The 21,852-nt window shown below is 41.4% G+C and overlaps 1 protein-coding gene across 13 annotated transcripts in view; it reads right to left on the bottom strand.

Moving 5' to 3' along the window:
- Positions 1-21,852, bottom strand: part of ROBO2 (roundabout guidance receptor 2) — a 1,224,910-nt gene that overhangs the window by 483,697 nt on the left and 719,361 nt on the right. For all 13 annotated transcript variants that reach the window (XM_075593984.1, XM_075593978.1, XM_075593980.1 and 10 more), the window contains exon 2: positions 12,589-12,915. In XM_075593984.1, the coding sequence (XP_075450099.1) occupies positions 12,589-12,915 (327 nt within the window). The remainder of the gene's footprint in view (positions 1-12,588; positions 12,916-21,852) is intronic.

The raw sequence follows: 21,852 nt of genomic DNA, 5'->3' as shown, positions 1-21,852 counted from the left end.
ATTTTTATATTTAATGGGGAATTGTGTATGTAACAACATTTTTGCAATGACTGTTACCATATAAATGTCTAGATTTGTGATTTTCCAATAATTGCTTTACAAACCAACCCTCATCGTAGGAAGATCTTCAGTATTATGTAATTAGTTAACTAAGATCTCATGTTTTTGATGTACTTTTTCACCCAGACTTTCAGGTGTACATTTGCTACAGTCATTTATTAAATGTATCATCATAAATTATGAAACAAAAGTTATACATTGTACAAAGGTTGGTAGTTGGCTGAATGATCCAGTCGTGTTAAGTAAATTTTTGCTATTGACTTCTGGCAAATTTGAAATACAATTGAGTCTGTCAATATTCCTGGCAATGTAACTTAAAACTAACAGGAGTTTTAAAGTAGTTCAATGTCATATTCATACACTGACGTAGAGGCTCTGTGACTGTTTAGATTGTCTTCAAAACTGATTATCTACCTCTCAGAATCAATGTATTAATCTCTTGAATCTCTGTTTCTCTTCCTTCAATGTATTTGTGATTTGGGGAGTGATTGCAAAGCTAGGAGCTAGGGAAGGGTTACACTGTGCTTATAGTGGGATGAATTAACCTTTGAGTGTAGGAGCTGTTACTTTTCCCCCCCAGTTATCTACCACAAAAAATCACTACCAAATTAGAGTAGTGATTTGTCTAAGGAAACAGATAATCACATTTCAAAATCTTGAATAAGTATCTTAGAATTGACGTAGAGAACAAGCAAAAAAGAACAAACGTTAATATGCTTATTGACTCACTTCACTTGAGCTTGACACCCTTCAGCTTGGGATAAAGGACTAACAGTAGTAAGAACACTGTGAAATAGCTGAGCTAGGTCATAATCCCAGTGTCGGCTCACCTTGTGACCTAGGGCAAGTCACTTCTTCTCCCTGTACCCCAGATACCAAACTTTCATTGTAACCTCTTTGGGGTTGGGATGTACTGTATGTTGCCTGTAATGTGCCATTTACACAATGCCATAATATTTTTAGCTCTATACAAAAACTTGATATCATTATTATTTGTTTTTTTAACAAGAAATGTATGTATACCATTAAAACATCTTGAAACAAAGAAAAATAATGTGAACAGGTAATAATTCAGGTGGGGAATACATTGGTTTATTCCAGGGGTAGCCAACTACAATACTGAAGGGCTACCAACGGGTCAGGTTTTAAGGATATCCCTGCTTCAGCACAGTTGAAGACTGAGACACTTATTGAGCCATTTGTGCTGAGGCAGGGATATCCTGAAAACCTGACCTGTTGGTAGCCCCTTGAGGACTGGAGTTGACGACCCCTGCTTTATGCAATATGGCAGGGGTGTGCAAACTGGGGGCGTGAGAATTTCTGGGGTGGGGGGGGGGCGTGGCAGTTACAGAGGTCCTGCGCTTCCCCAAAGGCATTTAAATTAAATCCTGGGGATCACGCGAGGCCTTTACATACCTTAACTTTCCAGCGACGCGTTGCTATTGCAACCCGACGTCAAATGACGTAGCGGTGTCACGTGATGTGCGATGCTATGGCATCGTGACGTCAAATCACCTTGTGGCATCATTTGACGCCATAGCCAAGCAGGGGGATGGGGTGTGAGCAGGGGGTGAGGGCATACAGGGGGGCGCAGGGAGAAGAGTTTGCACACTCCTGCAGTATGGTATAGGAGAAAAACCAAAGACAGTTTCCAGTGGAGCCAATGATACCTTGGAAAGGAATAAATAAACAATACACTTTGTTTTGTTAATTCAATGGCAAACGTGAACGCATGTATATCTTTGGAGCTATAGGCTCCCAAAGTACACACCAAACCATGTCCAATTTTCTAAATAAATAATGAAAAAGTACAGCACTGTGTCTAATTGTAGAATACACAGCTTATTGCAGTTATTCATTTTCTGAATGCGTTAACACATTGCCCTTCCCAGTTACTTTATGTATTATAATTGTGCATTAATGTATTTTTCTCTCTTTGTGTTAGAGACTCGGCTACATTCTTTGCTGCTTTAAGAATTGACACCACCATAAGGCGGATTTTTGCTTTGCATTGTGTGCTATCTCAGCAGCTCTTTCAGTCCTGGAAGCACGATAAGTAAAATCCTGACTCAGGAATAAAGAATGAGTAAATAATGACCAGAGAATGATTGAACTGAGAGACCTTTTCATATAATAATACACTTTATTACTGTGTCTTGGTAGACTCAAAACATGTAAGAAGCTATATATGTGCCTGTTCATACAAATAATTATTTCATGTTTTGCCCCTAAACTTTAAGATAGATTACTTACCAAAGTGTATAATATATGCTTTATAGAAAAGACAAAACTCCCAATTACCTAAACCACAGAATGTGGTACAGAAATTGCAGTGTACCATTCTATATATACTGTAACATGTGTATGTATATATCTATCTATCTATCTATCTATCTATCTATCTATCTATCTATCTATCTATCTATCTATCGAGATATATATATATATATATATAGATATATATGTTATATATAGATATATATATATATATATATATATCTATATATCCCATGGAAATATTACTGTATACTCATTTGCAGGTCTGCAACCCCGCCTTTCACCATTATCACCCAGCACACAGCACTTCCACTGCAGCAAGGGATTCTGGGAAATGACATGCAAATGAGCACACAGTGCCACCTTTTGCTTAAAAACCATAATTTTTTTACATTTATTTTTCCAGGTGCAAATATGCATCTGCACAAATGATATACATATATGGACGAAGTACATTATGGGGGTAATTTTTATATATGGTGAAGTGGCCATTTGGGGCATTTTCAACCCAAAATCCCAAAGGACTTAAAAGCAAATAGCAACTTTGGAGTATACAAAATGTATCCCTAAATGTCTACGATCTACACAATGTGTTTGCTAGCCGTTTAAAAGGGCTGCGCAAGTGTTTAAAGTACAATTTGTTAGAGTTTGATTATTAAGATTAGATTTGATTATTTAAGAAGACAATGGTGACTGTGCAGATTTGCTGTAGACTGGCAGAAGGATTTGTTAGGGCTTTCAACATTTGATTAATTAACTCTTGATAAATACTGTGATGGTAGGGGGTAACCAGGGTCTCAAATAAAGCTTAAGCCCATTTTGGTTACCCCTGATCCGAGTATAAGGGCCCAAGAGAGTTAGCTCTTGCGCCCAGTAACATTGTACCATGCCAATGTATTGTATGAAATAAAAGTATTTTTTGTGTTTAAACCTTTCCGGGCTGCCAGCAAGCAGGGATTGCTAGGGTATGAGTTTCAGGGGGGGTTGCAGAGAATCTGTTGACAGAATGCGCCTAGGAGGTTGGGGTCTGGAGTTGTCGGTTCCCCCATCATGCCTGATTCTCGGATACATTTAGGCACATTGTCCCAGCAATATCTTCCCTTCAAAAAGCAAACGTGACTCACCACTAGGGTACCCTGCGTCAGCACAGCCCAGAAAGGAGAATGGGGCACAGGGATAAAATATCTATTTCTGTAGCTGAGGGAATCCCTAGGTTAAGGGGGGTACACCAGCTAGTGCCCGGGTGACCCACCACCAGTATAGGGTTTGTGGATACCCCAATCGTATATAAGGTTGAGGGGGGGGGGCGGGAGGACTCGGAGAGTCCAGACTGAGTCCATGAGATAGTTTGTTGGGAATAAGGCAGATAGAAATAAAACTACAACATTTTCCCCTTTCTGACCCCTGTTCCCCAAAACTCAGAAGTATAGTGAAATATACTTTATTAAATGTAATGTGTTCTTTACATTTGGAACCAATGTCCAAACAAGCTGCCCTGGCTAACCCGTAGGCGCCAGTAAGTCTGCTGGACATCAGAGCAGTCAGAGGATGCCCACAGGTGAAAATAGCATTTGGTCAGCGGGGAAAGGCTGAGTACTAGGTATGGAGATCAATGGCAGTCTGCCGGGATGCCACTTGCTCTGCCAGACCTGGTGGAGCCTGTCCCAGCAGGTGGCATTGACATAGCCAGGGAGAAAGGTGGCAAGCTTGTGCATGTCCCATGGCAATTTCAGATTTCCCGTTGACCTGGCTTTTCTAGCCGGCTTGGCTCTGATTGGTTGCTTGGGAATTTTCCCATGCGTTGATTGGCTGCTGAGTTTTGTGAATGAAACTCAGAATACTATAAGGATCTGTGAGCCAATCAAATTGGAGTTGTCCTGTAGTAAGAGCGCGGGCAAGCTTTTCAAAGTTGCTTCAGCACGAATAGCAGAGGAACCGGCTTCAATTTCAAGCCAGAAAAGCCTGCCTGCTAAGTCCAGCTTTCTGCGCCCAAGTTCTCAGAAACGATCGTAGTGGACCCGGCTGGGATTTTATTCTGATTTGAGTTCCAGGAGATTTAGAGTAACTCGTGGTCAAGCGGGATCAAGTTCTCAGATGAGAACATAGTGGTGGCGGAACTTTTTGCCGATTTGGGTTTGAGGAGATTCCAGGATAAGACTTGGTCAGGGTAAAACTGTTCTATAGATTTCCCTGCACCTAGGAAAGTCTAGTTTTCAACCCCAGTCCCAAAGTAAGTGTGTCTTTTTGTCTGTATTTTGTGTATCATTGTGTGTAAGCAAATTTATGCAAATAAACTTCAATTTATTTCATTACCTTGTTTTGCTCAATGTATGATCCTGGTAAAAAGGTGTAAATAACCTGGTCTCCCGCGACAAATATTGATTCCTATTTGCTGACTCTGCATTTTATGAGTGATTGAGGGATTTGCCAGTGCTGTTCAGATTTATGAATAGAATCTGCACTTTTTACATGAATGATTGATCAAATTATAAGAAGTTTACTATAGTAGAGAGTTTCAAAGAGAAAGCCCTTAAGATACCAGTGACATGACTACATTTGAAAAATCAAACGTATAAAACATTTTTTTCATATTTGACATGTATTTCAATATAAAATAGTGTATTAGTAGGTAGAGAAGAAGAATGGTGGTGCACAGTCGAAGAAAACTCACCAAGGGTAGGCAGAAGAGCAGTTTAAAAAATGTATTGGCACATGAACAGAATTTAAAAAACACTCTAACGTGTTTTGCGCCTTATTAGTAGCGTTGCATGGATAAATAGCCACCTCTATACAGTAGTCAACAAACACTCCTACAGTGATTATAAAGGGTAACATAATCTCTCCCCACCTTTAAAAGAAACTTTAAAAACTCACCTCTTAAATTAAGCATTTCAATAGCCTGGATTCATGGCTACTGTCCCACAATCACAGTCACTCCTACCAACCATTGTGGCCAAGCACTGCCATCTACTGCACTTACTCCCTCACCTACTGCATCTCTAAGTCTCCCAATATACCACTTAGGCTGCGTCCCCGCTGGTGCTGAGCGCACTTGGCACTCAGCGCTTGACGCGTTCTCTTCTGTGAGTGTGAATCAGCCCGCTCGTGCACGGGCATGTACGCTTTCCCAAGCTCAGCGCTTGGGGAGACAAAACATTTTGAGATTTGACATGTGCTCAGCTAAGGTCAGGGCACACAGAACACAGCCACACACACACACACAAACACAGCCAAACACTCACACACACAAACACACACATTCCACACACAAATAGTCCTGATCCATGCTCCTCGCTCCCGCTTGCAAAATTAGGCAGGACACCCTGCGCTCATTCTTTGAGAGTTGGTGACATCACCGTTCTCAAGCATGAGCGCGGTCAGCACCAGCGGGGACTCAGCCTTAGGCTAAGGCCCCGCTCCCAGAGTCAGCACGCCCGCACTGCAGACAGGCGGTGCGCTGACATACACAGACCGCGATATGCGGTCTATAGGGAGCGGGAGCCGGAGCGGGAGGTGGGCGGGAGTGTGAGGATTGACAGGGACGGGGGGCGTGGCTTGAGCGGAGGGACCCGCTTCTCTCCCCCCCCTCCCTCCCTCCCTCCCTCCACGGGCTGCAGGAGGGAGCTGCTGATGGTAAGTAAAACACACACACACGCAGGCACTCATACACACACACACACGCGCGTGCGCGCACACACAGGCAGGCACTCACGCACTCATACACACACACACACAGACAGAGGCAGGCACTCACGCACTCAGGCACACACATACACACACACAGACAGGCACGCACGCACTCAGACATACACACAGACATGCACTCACGCTTTCACTCCACACTCCTCCCCGCTCCCCGAAGCCTCTCCTCCTCCCGAAGCCTCCCCTCCCCATTGGCTCACAGTCACACCACGTGACGCATCAATGCTAGACATCACCATTTTCTTGTGTCCCCAGGCGGCTGACGCACCACAGCGTGTAGTAAGCTGTGCCGCCAGGGGGGACCGGGACCGGCTCGCGAGGATTCCCCTGCTGGTGGGGAACTCGCGTGTGGCCGCCCGCGCCAACGAACGCAGTGGGACCGAGGCCTTAGATTTTAAACTCTCCGGGACAGGGATTTCCTGTCCTATTGTCTGATTTTGTTTGTTGCACCTATGGTATTATTATTCCCTTTACTGCATTGTATGTTTGTATGTATGTATGTATATATATATACATATCTTTATTTATATAGCTCCATTAATGTACATAGCACTTAGCAGTAATACACGTGACAATCATATAAACAACAAATAATACAAATAACACATAATGAGAAGAAGTGCTTCAGACACAAAAGTGACATTTAGGAAAAGGAGTCCAAGCCCCTGTCTCTCTTGTAAAGCACCGAGTACACTATGGGCACTATATAAATAAAGATATACATACATATATAATCCTACTAGTGCTGGCAAACTAAATTTGATTGGCTGATATTTCAGTATATGTTTTAACTATTGTTGTTTAGCCCTAATGAAATCACACATTAAGGCACATAAATAGATTAGAATAGGTTGCTATCAAACAGCAGTCCCCGTTTTTTTTAATGAAATGTTTTATGTAGTTAAATTGAGGCTTTCCCAGAGCTGACCCTCAGTCCCGTCACCTCTATGGATGCTCCAAGTCCCAAGATATTTGTAGTTTTTTTGTGCTGTTATATCATTGAAAATAAATAAATACAAATATGGCTGCGAGGTCACCAATAGAAAGTCGAGAAATCACCTTGCGATGATGGTGCAGCTTTCTATTGGCCGAGCTAATCATGGCAGCTTGTTGCCCAGTGGAACATTTGCTTGGTTCTTGGGAATAATCATGAGGTCCCCGGAGTTTGGGGTACTGCAAATCATCTCAAAGAGAACCCCCTTGCAGGTATTATAAAAAATACACTCCCTCTGTCCTCAAAGAGAAGGGCGGACAGCCGCATTAACTCTTTCACTCTCAGCGGTGCTTGTAACAGATTTGCAATTCATAACAAGCCTCTCCTGAAGTTTTCGGTGATGATCAAGATCCACTTGGTAGTTCAACTTTTTGTATTTAATGCGTGATTCTGAATCCTGTTCAAATTAAATTGTTATCTGATTTGGCGCCGCAAAGAAAGACAACCGTACTAAGGAATACTGTATGCCTACAGTAGTCAGTTTTAATTATTATTCACATATCTCTGATACAATACCAGGCACAGAGAACATAGGTGTGGAAATGTAACTGATTAAATAGCTTGATGTTACACTAATCTCAGTGTGTCGCTTGGTTAAATTAGAAAATGTTTAGCAAAAAGAAAGTTATCTGCTTCCAAAGACTCAGGGAAAGGCTGTTACATGAATGAATGCATATGTATTATCATATTAATTCAATAACATAGCCTTATAAAATGGGAATAAGAACAAATGCTTTAGAATGCTAAATTCACAAATGATTCAGAAGAATCCTTGAACGAAAATAGTCCATTAGGGCCCCGCTCATACGGCGGGTTCCGTTTCAGGGTGCCGCCACAAAGCGAACATTGCCAAAAAGCAGAACATAGCATTTGCTATGTCCACTGACGATTTTCAGTGTCTCCTACCCCTTCTGCGCATGCGCAGACTCAACAGTCCCCCTTCTGCGCATGCGCAAACACAGCTGCTCCCCCTTCTGCGCATGCGCAAACTCGGCCGCTCCCCCTTCTGCGCATGCGCAAAGTCAGTCACCCCCCTTCTGCACATACGTGGACATGGCGGCCCCCTTCTCGGTACCGCTGTATTGGTGGATCGCTGAGAAGCGAAACACCGAGAAGCGGGGCCCTACTGTAGTACAATAGTAATGTCACAGGGCTACAGATCAGCAGAATGGGACATTTGGTCATGGCATTTTTTGCGGACTTTCGGAGTGCCCATTTTAATTGTTGAAAGAATACTAGATCAACATAGTTAATTCTGTTCTTGAAGGTCACATTGCCCTAATTTGAAAGTACAGTGCATATATATTATTTTTCTAATATTTCAGCTGTTTGACCACTGAGAAGCAGTATGTATAAGATAGATCAAGTCACTTGTGGACAGAATGGCAATTTGGAAATTGGCTACCAAAATAATGATGATTTTTTTTTTTAGGGAACAAATCCTTACATCCCTACAGTGTGCAACTCATGGATTAATGGCTTACAACTATTAAAAATTAACAAGCTGAGTATAAACATTGTCATGCCATTTATCAAGAACAACACTAATGCTTGAAATTGTACAATTTAGAGTATTCCAGTTACAGCACTAAGCATCTCTTAGCTTCTAAATGGGGTTTTAAATACTCTTCGTTTGCAAATGGTTGTGTGTTATGACAGAACATTTTCAATGAAATGTAACAGCCAAGAACTGATTAGTGCTGTGGGTCTGTAAATAACACCAGTATTGCATAGAATCAAAACTGATCATATGCAAGTACAACCAATAATGCTGATGCGCTGTGCCATGGATGTCTACATGTAGAAAGCAATTTTGAAAACAGATTGCTTTGAACAGTGGATTTGTGTTTACCTTACTAACATAAATTAATATGAAAATCCATTTTGTTTTGTTTTCTAAAGTAAAACAAATATAAATCAGATTTTCTTTGACCCACGACCTTGGAGCGAACACCCATTTGCGAGGAAAATATTCAACCTTTCATTTCAACATAGAGCAATAGCACAGTGCAGAGCAAGGAAAATAAATAAGAATCTCAGGGCTTCATTAATTTTTCATAAATGTTCATTTAGGCCACAGCACCCTCTTACTCTGGTCGATAGATCAAGCTGCTATCACACATTCAACACCTGGGGCTACAAGTCCAATTTCTTAGGCAGGGGTGCTCAACGGCTGTCCTCAAGCCTCTCCCTTCCCCCACCCACCCCCCAGACAGGTTAGGATTCCAGGATAGCCCAATCTCTGATTAAGCCACCCGTGCTGAAGCAGGGACTGATTGAGCCATCTGTGCTGAAGCAGATATATCCTAAAAATCTGACCTGTTGGGGTACTGGGGGGGACGGGAGCTCGAGGACTGGAGTTAATCACCCCTGCTCTTAGGGATGCCATTGACGTTGACTAGATGAGAAGCAGGTTCTGCTTATTTGATGACCCCACCCATGCTCTCTGTCTTTATAAATGGTGCCCTGGAGTTTTGGTCACTATAATAACCTATATCCATTACTCTGGTGGAGATATCTGAACACCAGGGCGAAAGTAATATGAAGTAGAACCTTCGGCGATTGCACTTCCCACGAAACTCACTTGAAGCAATACACATAATAACAGAACAGTATCTTCTTCTGGAATGTGGAAGAAGTATACAAAATATTGTAATATTGTTCGCTTTATAACGGCAAACGGAATATATACTTGGCTGACAATAACGGTTTTTAACTTTTTTTTAAAATGCTGTTTAAAATCAAAAAGAAATATAAATGAATGCATAAAATATAAAAATCTGGGTCAACTATGATGATGATACATTTCGTCCTATAATAACCTTTCAGTATTGTATGTGACTATAAAACAATGCACTGCAGTATGTTGCATACTGTACGTACAATTAGCATTGAAATTATTAAACACATCGGAGAGTGTGAAAGCCAGCTACAATGATACAGAAAGTTTCAGCAGAAATACAATAATGGTGAAAAACTTAAATACAGTCCTATTCTAACATAACAATCTATAATTGTGCTGGATGAAGAACTGTTCTCTAAATCCCTGAAGGGCTTAATTGAAGAATTCAGTCAGCTATGCTTCAAAGCAGGAGGCACAGTGAGGCAATCTTCTTTCAGGTGCATGATTCTATTACAGAAATGGTGCTATGGTTTTAACACTCTTCATGTTCTGTGATCTTTCCTTAAAATATCTTTTAACACCAAACCACCACTTTTATTTCACAGCCTTTTATTATGATTTGTGCTTTACTCGTGACCTTGAAGCAGCTAATGTGTTCCACTCAAGTTCCTTTGCAGATATGTGTTATGATATCAATAGAAGGGTATTTCGATAATTCCTGTTTGTTCAGCAGCAATTCCATTTTTAAAATATATTTATAACGGAATTAACTAGATCGTTCTATATGCTGCATTAGGAATGTGGTGGATTACCTTTCATTTCATAGAATTATTATACCACAATTTATAAACAATTTCTCTTGGATGTGGGGATCGCAGACAAATCCTCCCAAAAATAAGTAAGAACCATAAAAAAGTGTAAAAAAACCCCCAACTCTTTGCACTCACATGGGGTCAGTATTAAAATAGCATGTATGGATATCTTATGGCTTAGTAAGCTCTCATGAACAGGGCCCTCATTACCTTTTGTATCTGTTTGTGCTTGTTTGTCCTTACTTGGTATATATTCCGTTCTTGTAATATGCAGATAGTGTGCCCACATTGTACCACACTGCAGAATATGTTAGCGCTTTACACATAAATGATAATAATGATGATAATAATAATAATAATAATAATAATAATAATAATAATAATAATACAGCTGAAAACGACTCCTCTACAGTCCTAGGTAGGTCTTCAATAGTTCACTCAAAAGAAACAGAAAGCTATGGTATGCTATGTGCAACAATATATTGTCAAATGTCACAAAGTTTCTCAACTCACATTTAGCAAGTTTTAAACAAGCGTCTGTGTGGTTATACCGCAGATCAGTAACGGTATCAGTTGTGCCTCTATCAGTTACTGATCCTCCGCATTATTCATTAATACTGACCCCATGTGAGTGTATAGAGCGGGATTTAAAATAAATAAATAAAATAAGGTTATGAAATTACTTAACTTTATTTTGTTTTGATTTGCCTGCGCTCCCCACATCCAAGAGAAATTGTACCATAGAAGACTGATCAGACAGATGTTATTATATATATATATATACTGTATATATAGTTTTTCTAATTGTTTTCCTATCACATATCACTATTATTAGCCATTGTTACCATAGCTAATTGGTATATAGAACAATAGATATAGTCATTTTCCCATTGTTCACTGATTTTTCACTAGCGCTTCTAATTATTGGTATAATTTATAAACAATTGGATGCATTTTTACAACCTCAGTTAGTAATATGCATGCAAGTCACCCAACAATCTTAGACATATATGCCACCAGGACTCAACATTTTTAACCTACCTGCACCGGTCCACCACAGGAGGCTACTCATTAACCACAGAAGCCGGTGCGGGTAAGACTTCTGCAGAACCGCTTCACAAGCAGAGCTGTCATCATGCAAGGCATAATGGGGTGCGAGTTCGAGAAGCAGAGCTGTGATTGATAGCTCTACTGAAGTGGCTCTGCAGGAGCCCTGGTCTTTCAGCTCCACAAATCACCTGCAATTTTTCAGTCTTCCTGACGTGTTTACTTGAAGAAGCCTGAGGATGTTTTGAAAGCTCTGTACACTTTCGTTTAATCTACAAAGAACTCTTATGTTGGTCTACTATAAGGTATTCCAACCTTCAATTAATCTGCGTTTCTCGATGAACAATACTAGTACTTCTTTTATCAGATAACATATAATTAACACTGTTTCAGAACATGATTAAAAAAAAATCTAATTTAAGAACGATATAATAAAATAGAAGGGGTATAGCACCCCAATCCAGCATTAACGCCCATTCAAGTCAATGGCTGTTATCACCGGATTGGGGTGCAATACCTTACATCGCAGTTAGGGAATTTCAGCCTTTATGCCATATTTATTTAGTGGTGTTATGCCATAATACACCGTTGGGCACAACAAGACACATGAATGGGCCATAGGATGTCTTCCAGCATCAGATTTGGAAAGTACTTTAAAGTAGAGCTGCACTTAACAATAAGTCAGTTAAAGAACATATGTTTCATTCTCAGATGAATTTGTGTATCTCAATATTGTGATTGTGTAGTATAAAGTACATTTCAAATAGTTGGCATAGGCATTGTAACCCCTTTACTATAGAAAGCTTATGCAATGCATTCCAACACGATGAGACATATTTTCTAAGCAGTACTAAGATATAAGATACCTTACATCCCATTCACCTAAATGAGCCATGATGTGTCTTGTGGCTCTATATGTTGTTTTATGGTTTAGCAGCACTTAGTATATATTGCCCACTATCTTTAGGGACCTTCTACCAGTAAAGGTATTTATATTCCTGTCCACATTTTATCATGTTGTTTTACTGCAGATTGTAGAACAAATCTAAATGTACAGTTACTAGGCGACTTACATGCTACTTCCAAAGATGTATTTCGACTCACAGCTTCTCCTAGATAATTCCTCGCAACACACACATAGCTTCCTTCATCTGGCTTACTCCTGCGTCCATGAACGATACGCAAAAAAAATAAAGATCCGCTGGGCAGCAGCATTCTATGGGAGCGCGGATCGTCTTTGTCTGTCTCCACTCTCTCTCCATCTTTGTACCATTCAATGGTGGGTGTTGGCCGGCCTTCAGCTTTACAGTTCAATGTTGTTGGTTCTCCCTTTGAAACAATTACATCCGAAGGATGTTCAACAATCCGTGGAGGAAAATCTTCCTGACGGAGACGAGATCCTACAAAACAAGAAAGGGTGATAAATTGTAAACATTTAAAAAAAAAATATCTATTGTTTATTTCTCTCATCACAGTTTATACCATTTAACTGCAAATATTGACTATAATCTTCACCATTTTTAACCTGTCATGAAGAATTAACATTATTATTTAAAAAAGAGATGTACAGAAAATAAAGGAAGCTTACAAATCCGGGCAAAGTCACTGTAACTACCTGTTACTAATTAGGATTGAACTGTAATGAAAATATGGATATGTAATTTAATATAAATCACTAGTTGTTATATGTAATGAAAAAAATAAATTCTAAATTACAAATCAAGCAATTGTTATAATGTTCAGCAAGTAAAATACTTAAATGGTTCCATAAATATAAGCACAACTGGCTGTATGCTTCTTGATCAGGTAGCATTAGTGAGGAATGCAATTTTTTTGTAATGTAGCCCATTAGTGCACCATGAAACGCTTAAGTGTTTTTCCTTTAGCAAACCTCACTTCCTGTAGCACTGTAGCAACCTCACTTCCAACCTTACTTTTGTGATAACTGCCACATCCAGTCCATTTACATATTTTACTCACGTGGTAATCATAACGTCAATATCTACCTTTCATAAAAAAAGTTGCATTCTCAGAAAGATGAAATAACATTTAATGGAGAAAAAAGAGAGATCTTCATACGCTTTCAGGTCTCACACATCTCCACCATACACCTACAGAACACGTCTGGTCTCGAAATATCAAGTGCAACTAAACCATGCAAGTAAAGGTATCTTTCAGCCTGCAATAAACCTACACTTCCTTAACTACACAAGTTAAGTACACGGTTTTGGATGCTATGTTATAAGTAGACATGGGCGAAATCTTTTGGCGAATTTGGATCCACAGCGAATAGGCCAGTTCCTTTAGTCCGCGGATTTCAGCAGATCAATCTCAAAAAGGGTGATTCGCATTTTGCATTTTTGTAAAATTATTATTAACAATACACTCCGTAAATTCCTCAACCGTTGAATGGATTTGTAGAATGCAATCTGCAGATTTAGCAATCCGTTGGCGGATTCTTAAGAATACACAAATGTATTGCAGAATCTGCTGATTGGATTCTACAAAACCGTCCACGTGTTGTGACCAATGGCGATTTTTGATGAATCCTTGTGGATTAAAACCGACTAAACCATTTGTGGATTTTACACCGTGAAACGGATTTTGGGTTGGAAATGCGAGAAAATCCGGGAAATGGATTTGGGTGGATTCGCTCATCTCTAGTCATAAGCTGTTCCCAGGGTCAATTTTTTATATATCGCTGTGTGTTCCTGTGACAGTGCGGTGTGTTCCATGATGCTGCAAGGTAACTGAAGAGTGAGCCTCAGAAAAGTGGCAAAGAGGAGGGTAAATAGGCAGGTGGTCAAAAGATAAAAGTATCTTGCTTCCACAAAATGACCCCTGACAAAATATAATTGTTTCTAGGACTACACTGCCCTACCGAAATCTTTAATGGAAGTTGGTTAAAAACACAAAAGTTCTAAACTCTTAAAATCTGCTGTTTCAGGACAGTCCGTATATGCAACATAGGTGGTACGTTAGTTCACTATAGTGCCCAAACTGCCCCAGTCTGCAATGGAGATGCAACCCATCACAGGTAATGCAGCTGATGTGCTTTTTGTGAACAAGAAGTTTGAGGATCTCACTTATTGAAACATTTCTAAAATGTTTTAACACAGTGGTTCTCAGATGTATCCTTAAAACCTACATTCATAGTATCTTATTGTGGCTCTGCGAATGCTTGAATACCAAATGTAATCAATGTAATATTATGCTGAATATATATATATATATTGAGAAAGGTCCTGCTTCAGGACCGAAACGTCGGTTGAATGTGCCTTTTTTCAATACATCTATATTTGATATCCATCTGAGTGCTGTCTCGGTTCTTGCTGCGTGGTCTTGGACTCCTGGTCTGCCTGGTAAGGAATCACCATTTTATATATAAATTAAAAATGTGTCTACAGTATAAGCTACAGTATGTATATTCCCAATTGTAAAGGTCAGTGAGTCATGGGAGATTGTAGGAGTGTACTTCAGATGTATATACTGTACAAAGATATACAGTAGTGTATTTGAATAAAAGTTACATGTTTTATAGGAATGATAGGTGATTCTCCTTATTCCTTTAGATCCCACTCATATGAGAAATAGTGTACAACTAGATGTGCACATTTTCCCCCAGATTCACAAGCTCACGGATTTTAGCCACTTGCTCAATAAAAAAATAAATGGTCAATCTTCGCCTAAAAATATCAGAGGTATTACAAGTAATTGTGCCAGGTCATCATTATACATTGCCATTTTATATACACTTGCCTTTTTCATTACGTTTTGTTAAATTGTGGTGACATTTTGGGGAAATTGGCAAAACTGGCAAAAGTGTGGTGATATTCTTGCAAAAATAAAAATGTAGCAAAAGTTCTCAAAATAATTTGCATGGCACATTTGAAGACACTTTCACATTTCTAAATGTAATTGAGATACAAGGGTTCTTATAAATATATCAACACTTTTTTAGATTGAGCAGTAAGTTTAGTGGCAGTTTATGACACAACTGGCAAGTTGTAGCAGTATATAGATAGGTAGAGGCACACCAATTGCCAAAAAGGGAAAACAATATAAAAGTGCTGGTGCAGACTATCCCATCAAAGCCCCAATGTTCCATCTGAGAGCATAAACATTGTATATCACGCAAAAGATGGAGGCACACTGTTTAGTTGCAAAAAAGATTGCTGAGACCCATGCACACGGGTACAATTACTGAGGAAAGGGCTTTGTCCCTGAAACATTATTTGGTCTGCTATAAGCATGGAGTAAAGTCTAAGCATTATTTTTTGCAACTAAACTGTGTGCCTCCATCATTTGTGTGATAAACTGGCAAGTTATGTCATGATAATATCATGCGATATTAGGTATTTTAATCAATCTGGTGCTTCAATGGTTACAGATATACAGTTGTCGCTTAAATTTAGGGGCACAGCAGTAATTCTTAGTCTCGTTATGTCCACCATGACCACCTGAATCTTTCAATGTGACTTACGTGTGTCTAGGTTCTATAGAAGGGAAGTTATGAGTTTGTTTATACAGGCAAAATGTAAACATCGTTTGGTAGAAGTTTTTTTCTCTGTCGTAAAACCGTCAATCTCGCAGTTGATTTATGACAGGGTTGGCCTTATGTTGTTTCAATGGGGAAAAATAGTACATAAGACTTAGCAAGGTAGTATGAAATTCAGATTTCAACAGAGGTGTGTTTTGGACCAAACATGTTAAGTCTCATTTCAGCACCAGTGACCTCACAAAATGTAATGTAATGTATAAAGATTTCTGTTTTATCCTGTTATTTTAAGAAACTGTCCTGCATTTACTGTAATTGTATGTTCTTCTAATCCTTTTTCTGTAATCTAAGCACTGTATTTGTATACATACAGGCATACACCGCATTAACATACGCAATGGGACCGGAGCATGTATGTAAAGCGCAAATTTACTTAAAGTGAAGCACTACCTTTTTCCTACTTATTGATGCATTTACTGTACTGCAATCTTCATATAAGTGCATAACTGATGTAAATAACGCATTTGTAACAGGCTCTATAGTCTCCCCGCTTGCGCACAGCTTCGGTACAGGTTGCGAGCCGGTATTGCTGTTCAGGACGTGCTGAAAGGCGCATGTGTGAGCTGCTGTTTGCCTATTGGGCAACATGTCCTTACTCGCGAGTGTACTTAAAGTTTTCAGTACACACTAAGGGGTTTATTTTACATCCACCGAAGTGGACAATCAGGCCGATTTCGGGAAAAAATTCCACTTTCAAGCCAATGGTAATTTTAGGCAACAAAATGGCTCAATAGGCCGATATAAAACAAGACCCCCATACCTGCTATTAGAACATATTATTTTATTCTCTATCTGAAGAACTAGATAATTTACCTTTTCCGTTTAGGGTGAACTCTGTCGCTTTTGACTCATTTTAAAGCTGATCCTTTTATATCAGTGTTTCCCAATCTGTGCGCCGCGGCGCCCTGGTGCGCCGTGGCTTGCCTAGAGGTGCGTCGCGATTAGCCTCCCCACCATCCCTCCGATTATCCCTCCCCACCATCACTGCTTCATGCCGGCCGGGCCGCAGGGGATTGGCTGCAGGCAGAGAGGAAGCTGGGGGCGGGGCTTCCGCTTTGTGCAGAGCACACTGTGAGTGTATGTGTCTGCCTCCTCGCTCCTGCCTCCTCTGTCTGTGCGGTGTCCCGTCCCCTTCTGCCCTGGGTGATAGGAGAAGGTAGGGGGTGATAGGAGAAGGTAGGGGGGTGATAGGAGAAGGTGGGGGGGTGATAGGAGAAGGTGGGGGGAGGGAGAGAGGTGTGTACATTTGCCTGTCCAGTGACTGTGTGCAGGGAGCTGCCTGCACGGATCGCATGCCTTTCCTCCCCCACCCCCCTCCCCCCAGTCACTCACATCCGTCACTGCCTCTGCTCTCCACTGCTCTCCAATGTGTGTATCTGTGTGTGTGTGTGTATCTGCATCTGTGTGTGTGTATCTGTGTGTATTTATTTGTGTGTGTGTGTGTCTGTGTGCAGGGAGCTGCCTACACGGATCTCCTGCCTTTCCTCCCTCCCTGAGCGAGTGTGTCTGAGAGAGAGAGAGAGAGTGTGTCTGAGAGAGTGAGAGAGAGAGTGTGTCTGAGAGTGAGAGAGAGAGAGTGTGTCTGAGAGAGTGAGAGAGAGTGTGCCTGAGAGTGAGAGTGTGTCTGTCTGAGAGAGTGAGAGTGTCAGTCTGAGAGAGTGAGAGTGTCTGTCTGAGAGAGTGAGAGTGTCTGTCTGAGAGAGTGAGAGTGTCTGTCTGAGAGAGTGAGAGTGTCTGTCTGAGAGAGGTAGAGTGTCTGTCTGAGAGAGGTAGAGTGTCTGTCTGAGAGAGGTAGAGTGTCTGTCTGAAAGAGGGAGAGTGTCTGTCTGAAAGAGGTAGAGTGTCTGTCTGAGAGAGGTAGAGTGTCTGTCTGAGAGAGTGAGAGTGTCTGTCTGAGAGAGTGAGAGTGTCTGTATGAGAGAGTGAGAGTGTCTGTCTGAGAGAGTGAGTGTGTCTGTCTGAGAGAGTGAGAGTGTCTGTCTGAGAGAGTGAGAGTGTCTGTCTGAGAGAGTGAGAGTGTCTGTCTGAGAGAGGTAGAGTGTCTGTCTGAGAGAGTGAGAGTGTCTGTCTGAGAGAGTGAGAGTGTCTGTCTGAGAGAGTGAGAGTGTCTGTCTGAGAGAGGTAGAGTGTCTGTCTGAGAGAGGTAGAGTGTCTGTCTGGGAGAGGTAGAGTGTCTGTCTGAGAGAGTGAGAGTGTCTGTCTGAGAAAGTGAGAGTGTCTGTCTGAGAGAGGTAGAGTGTTTGTCTGAGAGAGGTAGAGTGTCTGTCTGAGAGAGTGAGAGTGTCTGTCTGAGAGAGTGAGAGTGACTGTCTGAGAGAGTGAGAGTGTCTGTCTGAGAGAGTGAGAGTGTCTGTCTGAGAGAGTGAGAGTGTCTGTCTGAGAGAGTGAAAGTGTCTGTCTGAGAGAGTGAGAGTGTCTATCTGAGAGACTGAGAGTGTCTGTCTGAGAGAGTGAGAGTGTCTGTCTGTCTGAGAGAGTGAGAGTCTGTCTGTCTGAGAGAGTGAGAGTGTCTGTCTGTCTGAGAGAGTGAGAGTGTCTGTCTGTCTGAGAGAGTGAGAGTGTCTGTCTGTCTGAGAGAGTGAGAGTGTCTGTCTGTCTGTGAGAGAGAGTGTCTGTCTGTGAGAGAGAGTGTCTGTCTGTCTGTGAGAGAGAGAGTGAGAGAGAGGTCTGAGAGAGTGAGAGAGAGAGGTCTGAGAGAGTGAAAGAGAGAGGTCTGAGAGAGAGAGAGAGAGAGAGAGAGAGGTCTGAGAGAGAGAGAGGTCTGAGAGAGAGAGAGAGGTCTGAGAGAGAGAGAGGTCTGAGAGAGAGAGAGGTCTGAGAGAGAGAGAGGTCTGAGAGAGAGAGAGAGGTCTGAGAGAGAGAGAGAGGTCTGAGAGAGAGAGAGAGGTCTGACAGAGAGAGAGAGAGAGGTCTGAGAAAGAGAGAGGTCTGAGAAAGAGAGAGGTCTGAGAGAGAGAGTGAGGTCTGAGAGAGAGAGTGAGGTCTGAGAGAGAGTGAGGTCTGAGAGAGAGTGAGGTCTGAGAGAGAGAGTGAGGTCTGAGAGAGAGAGTGAGGTCTTGAGAGAGAGAGTGAGGTCTGAGAGAGAGAGTGAGGTCTGAGAGAGTGAGGTCTGAGAGAGTGAGGTCTGAGAGAGAGAGGTCTGAGAGAGAGAGTGAGGTCTGAGAGAGAGAGGTCTGAGAGAGAGTGAGGTCTGAGGGAGAGAGTGAGGTCTGAGAGAGAGAGTGAGGTCTGAGAGAGAGAGGTCTGACAGAGAGGTGAGAGAGAGAGAGAGAGAGAGAGAGAGAGAGAGAGAGAGAGAGAGAGGTGTGAGAGAGAGAGAGAGGTGTGAGAGAGAGAGAGAGGTGTGAGAGAGAGAGAGAGAGAGGTGTGAGAGAGAGAGAGAGGTGTGAGAGAGAGAGAGAGGTGTGAGAGAGAGAGAGAGGTGTGAGAGAGAGAGGTGTGAGAGAGAGAGAGAGAGAGTATGTGAGTGTCTGAGAGAGACACCAACTGTGCACTGCAACTGTTAGGTATGTATATACACCTTTGTTTTTACTTTGGGCGCCGCGGAAAAATCCTGATCGCCTTGAGGAGCCTTGAACCGAAAAAGCTTGGGAACCACTGTGTTATATACCAATGCATTATGTATGATGTATTGTGCCCCTATGAGGATGAGGACATGTGTGTTGTAACATACTATTAGAATTGTTGTAGGTTTCTCTGTGGTACTACCTTTCTATAAAGTGAAAGCAACCAGTCATGTTACCCTTTATAGGTAGCCTGTTTAAAACACCAAAACCTAAATCTGAGCAGTATAAAACATGCTCTGATTTTCCAAACTTTGAAGAGGTATGTATCCAGTCATCCAGAACAGAACAATGAAATAGTGCACTGACATTCCACTGCACAGAGTGAGAGGTGTAACAACATTGAGTCAGTCAAGTGAGCAAAGTAGCTGCATTTCCTATGATGCCACGTAATTGAAACTGGGGTATTTACCAGTTCACCAACTTAATAGATACAGTATTTACCTCAGTTCAGCGCATCCTACTTTCTCACCTCTATTTAAATGGTAATGCTCCACTTTGAACTGATAGTAGCTCCTCTGTTTAAAATAATTGAGTGTCTCTTTAACTTTCCATTCCATAACTGTCACACTGTGCAAAGGCAGTATGACTAAATAATAAAATGAATACAAAATGGATATCCATAATGATACAATCTTATTTCAGTTTTAAAATGGAAACCATTTTAAGACAGACTGTAGCAGAGGAGATTGTATTGTAAAGTTGTTTTAAATATCCATTATAAAAGCTATTTTCGTAACATTAGTGTCAGTAAATCACCCACATGTAAAAAAGTTAGGGGATATCTAGTAATTGGTGCTGTAATAACCACAAAAAGCATCTTCTGTGCTTTATGTCAATAATGGTTCAGTGGAAACAAAATGTTTTCAACAATAGAAAATCCTCCATATCCACCATCTGGGAAATAGAAATTACCTACAATGCAATACAACTTCACAAGTGGCATTATGACCCTGATTCCAAGACATTCATAACACAGTGTTGCCTACATTTTATATGTGCTACTTTCATCCATAATATTCCCCCAAGACATTCCCCCAGTCAGCATTGACCCCTATCAATTGTGTCATCTTAAAATGACCAGTATGTGCTAAAAGTATACCTATCTTTTTTTTTTTATTATTCTATTGATTGTAATACAAGGGTCTGAGTTGCGTTCTAGGCCCAAACCAGTAGCCTCTCTTTGAGGCTTTGTCACTAAACTGTGAAAAAATCATTGCATTTTCACCCAACTATGGGACCTATGCACTAAGCGCCGAAAAAAAATTAGCCGGGCTGTTTAAATCGACAGTTTTGACAGCGTTGCTTTCACAGTATGCAGAAAGCCCAGAATACCAGTGATAGCAACATTTGCAAAACTGGCGAGTAGCCGGCGACATGATGATCGCCCCTTTTTAAAGGGCTTACCAAGCGATTTCTTTCTGCTGCAGAGAGAGAGCCGTCTCTCCCTGCGCAAATATCGACATAGATCAGAAGTTTTTAATTTAAAATGTTATACTAGTGTATTGTAGCAGGGGGTCTCCAGAGCAGAAGCTCACTGATTTGAGGTCTGGGGACCCTCTGATTCCCGAGATACAGGCCCCGTTATGGGGTGCCGGTATCTTAGAAACAGGGGTGTCGTTCCGCGCTAGGGATGTCACTGTAAGCGGTCCCTCTTGCAGCCGTCAGTCAAAAGGGGGCTCCACACGTCCCCTACAAAAGTGAGCTCCCCAAGGGCAGCTCACAAGCAGAAAAAACAAGTGACAGGCAGGCGCACTAAGGGACATAAATACTTTATTACTTGTAAAAGGGAACGGTGCAACAATAGACACCCACAGTCTATTTGTGGGGAAGTATACAAAAACAAATACACAGATATTTAAAATAACTGGTTATTCACCAGTACAAACGGGGGATGGGAACAGGTGATTACTAGATCACTATGCACTACAGAGGGGGTCCGGACCGATCCGAGTACATACCCTGTATATGGAGGGGAAGTGACGAAGCACTACGTGCGAAACGCATAGAGGTCACGTGTGGCTTTCCCTCTTGGAGTTTTGCAGTCGGAGGGAGCAGGTCTCTACTCTTCACTTCCCCTCCATATACAGGGTATGTCCTCGGATCGGTCCGGACCCCCTCTGTAGTGCATAGTGATCTAGTAATCACCTGTTCCCATCCCCATTTGTACTGGTGAATAACCAGTTATTTTAAATATCTGTGTATTTGTTTTTGTA

The sequence above is a fragment of the Ascaphus truei genome, chromosome 3 (assembly GCF_040206685.1).
Source record: "Ascaphus truei isolate aAscTru1 chromosome 3, aAscTru1.hap1, whole genome shotgun sequence".
Taxonomy (NCBI): Eukaryota; Metazoa; Chordata; class Amphibia; order Anura; family Ascaphidae; genus Ascaphus; species Ascaphus truei.
Note: the sequence above shows the minus strand (reverse complement) of the source record. Positions and strands in the feature narration are given on the sequence as shown.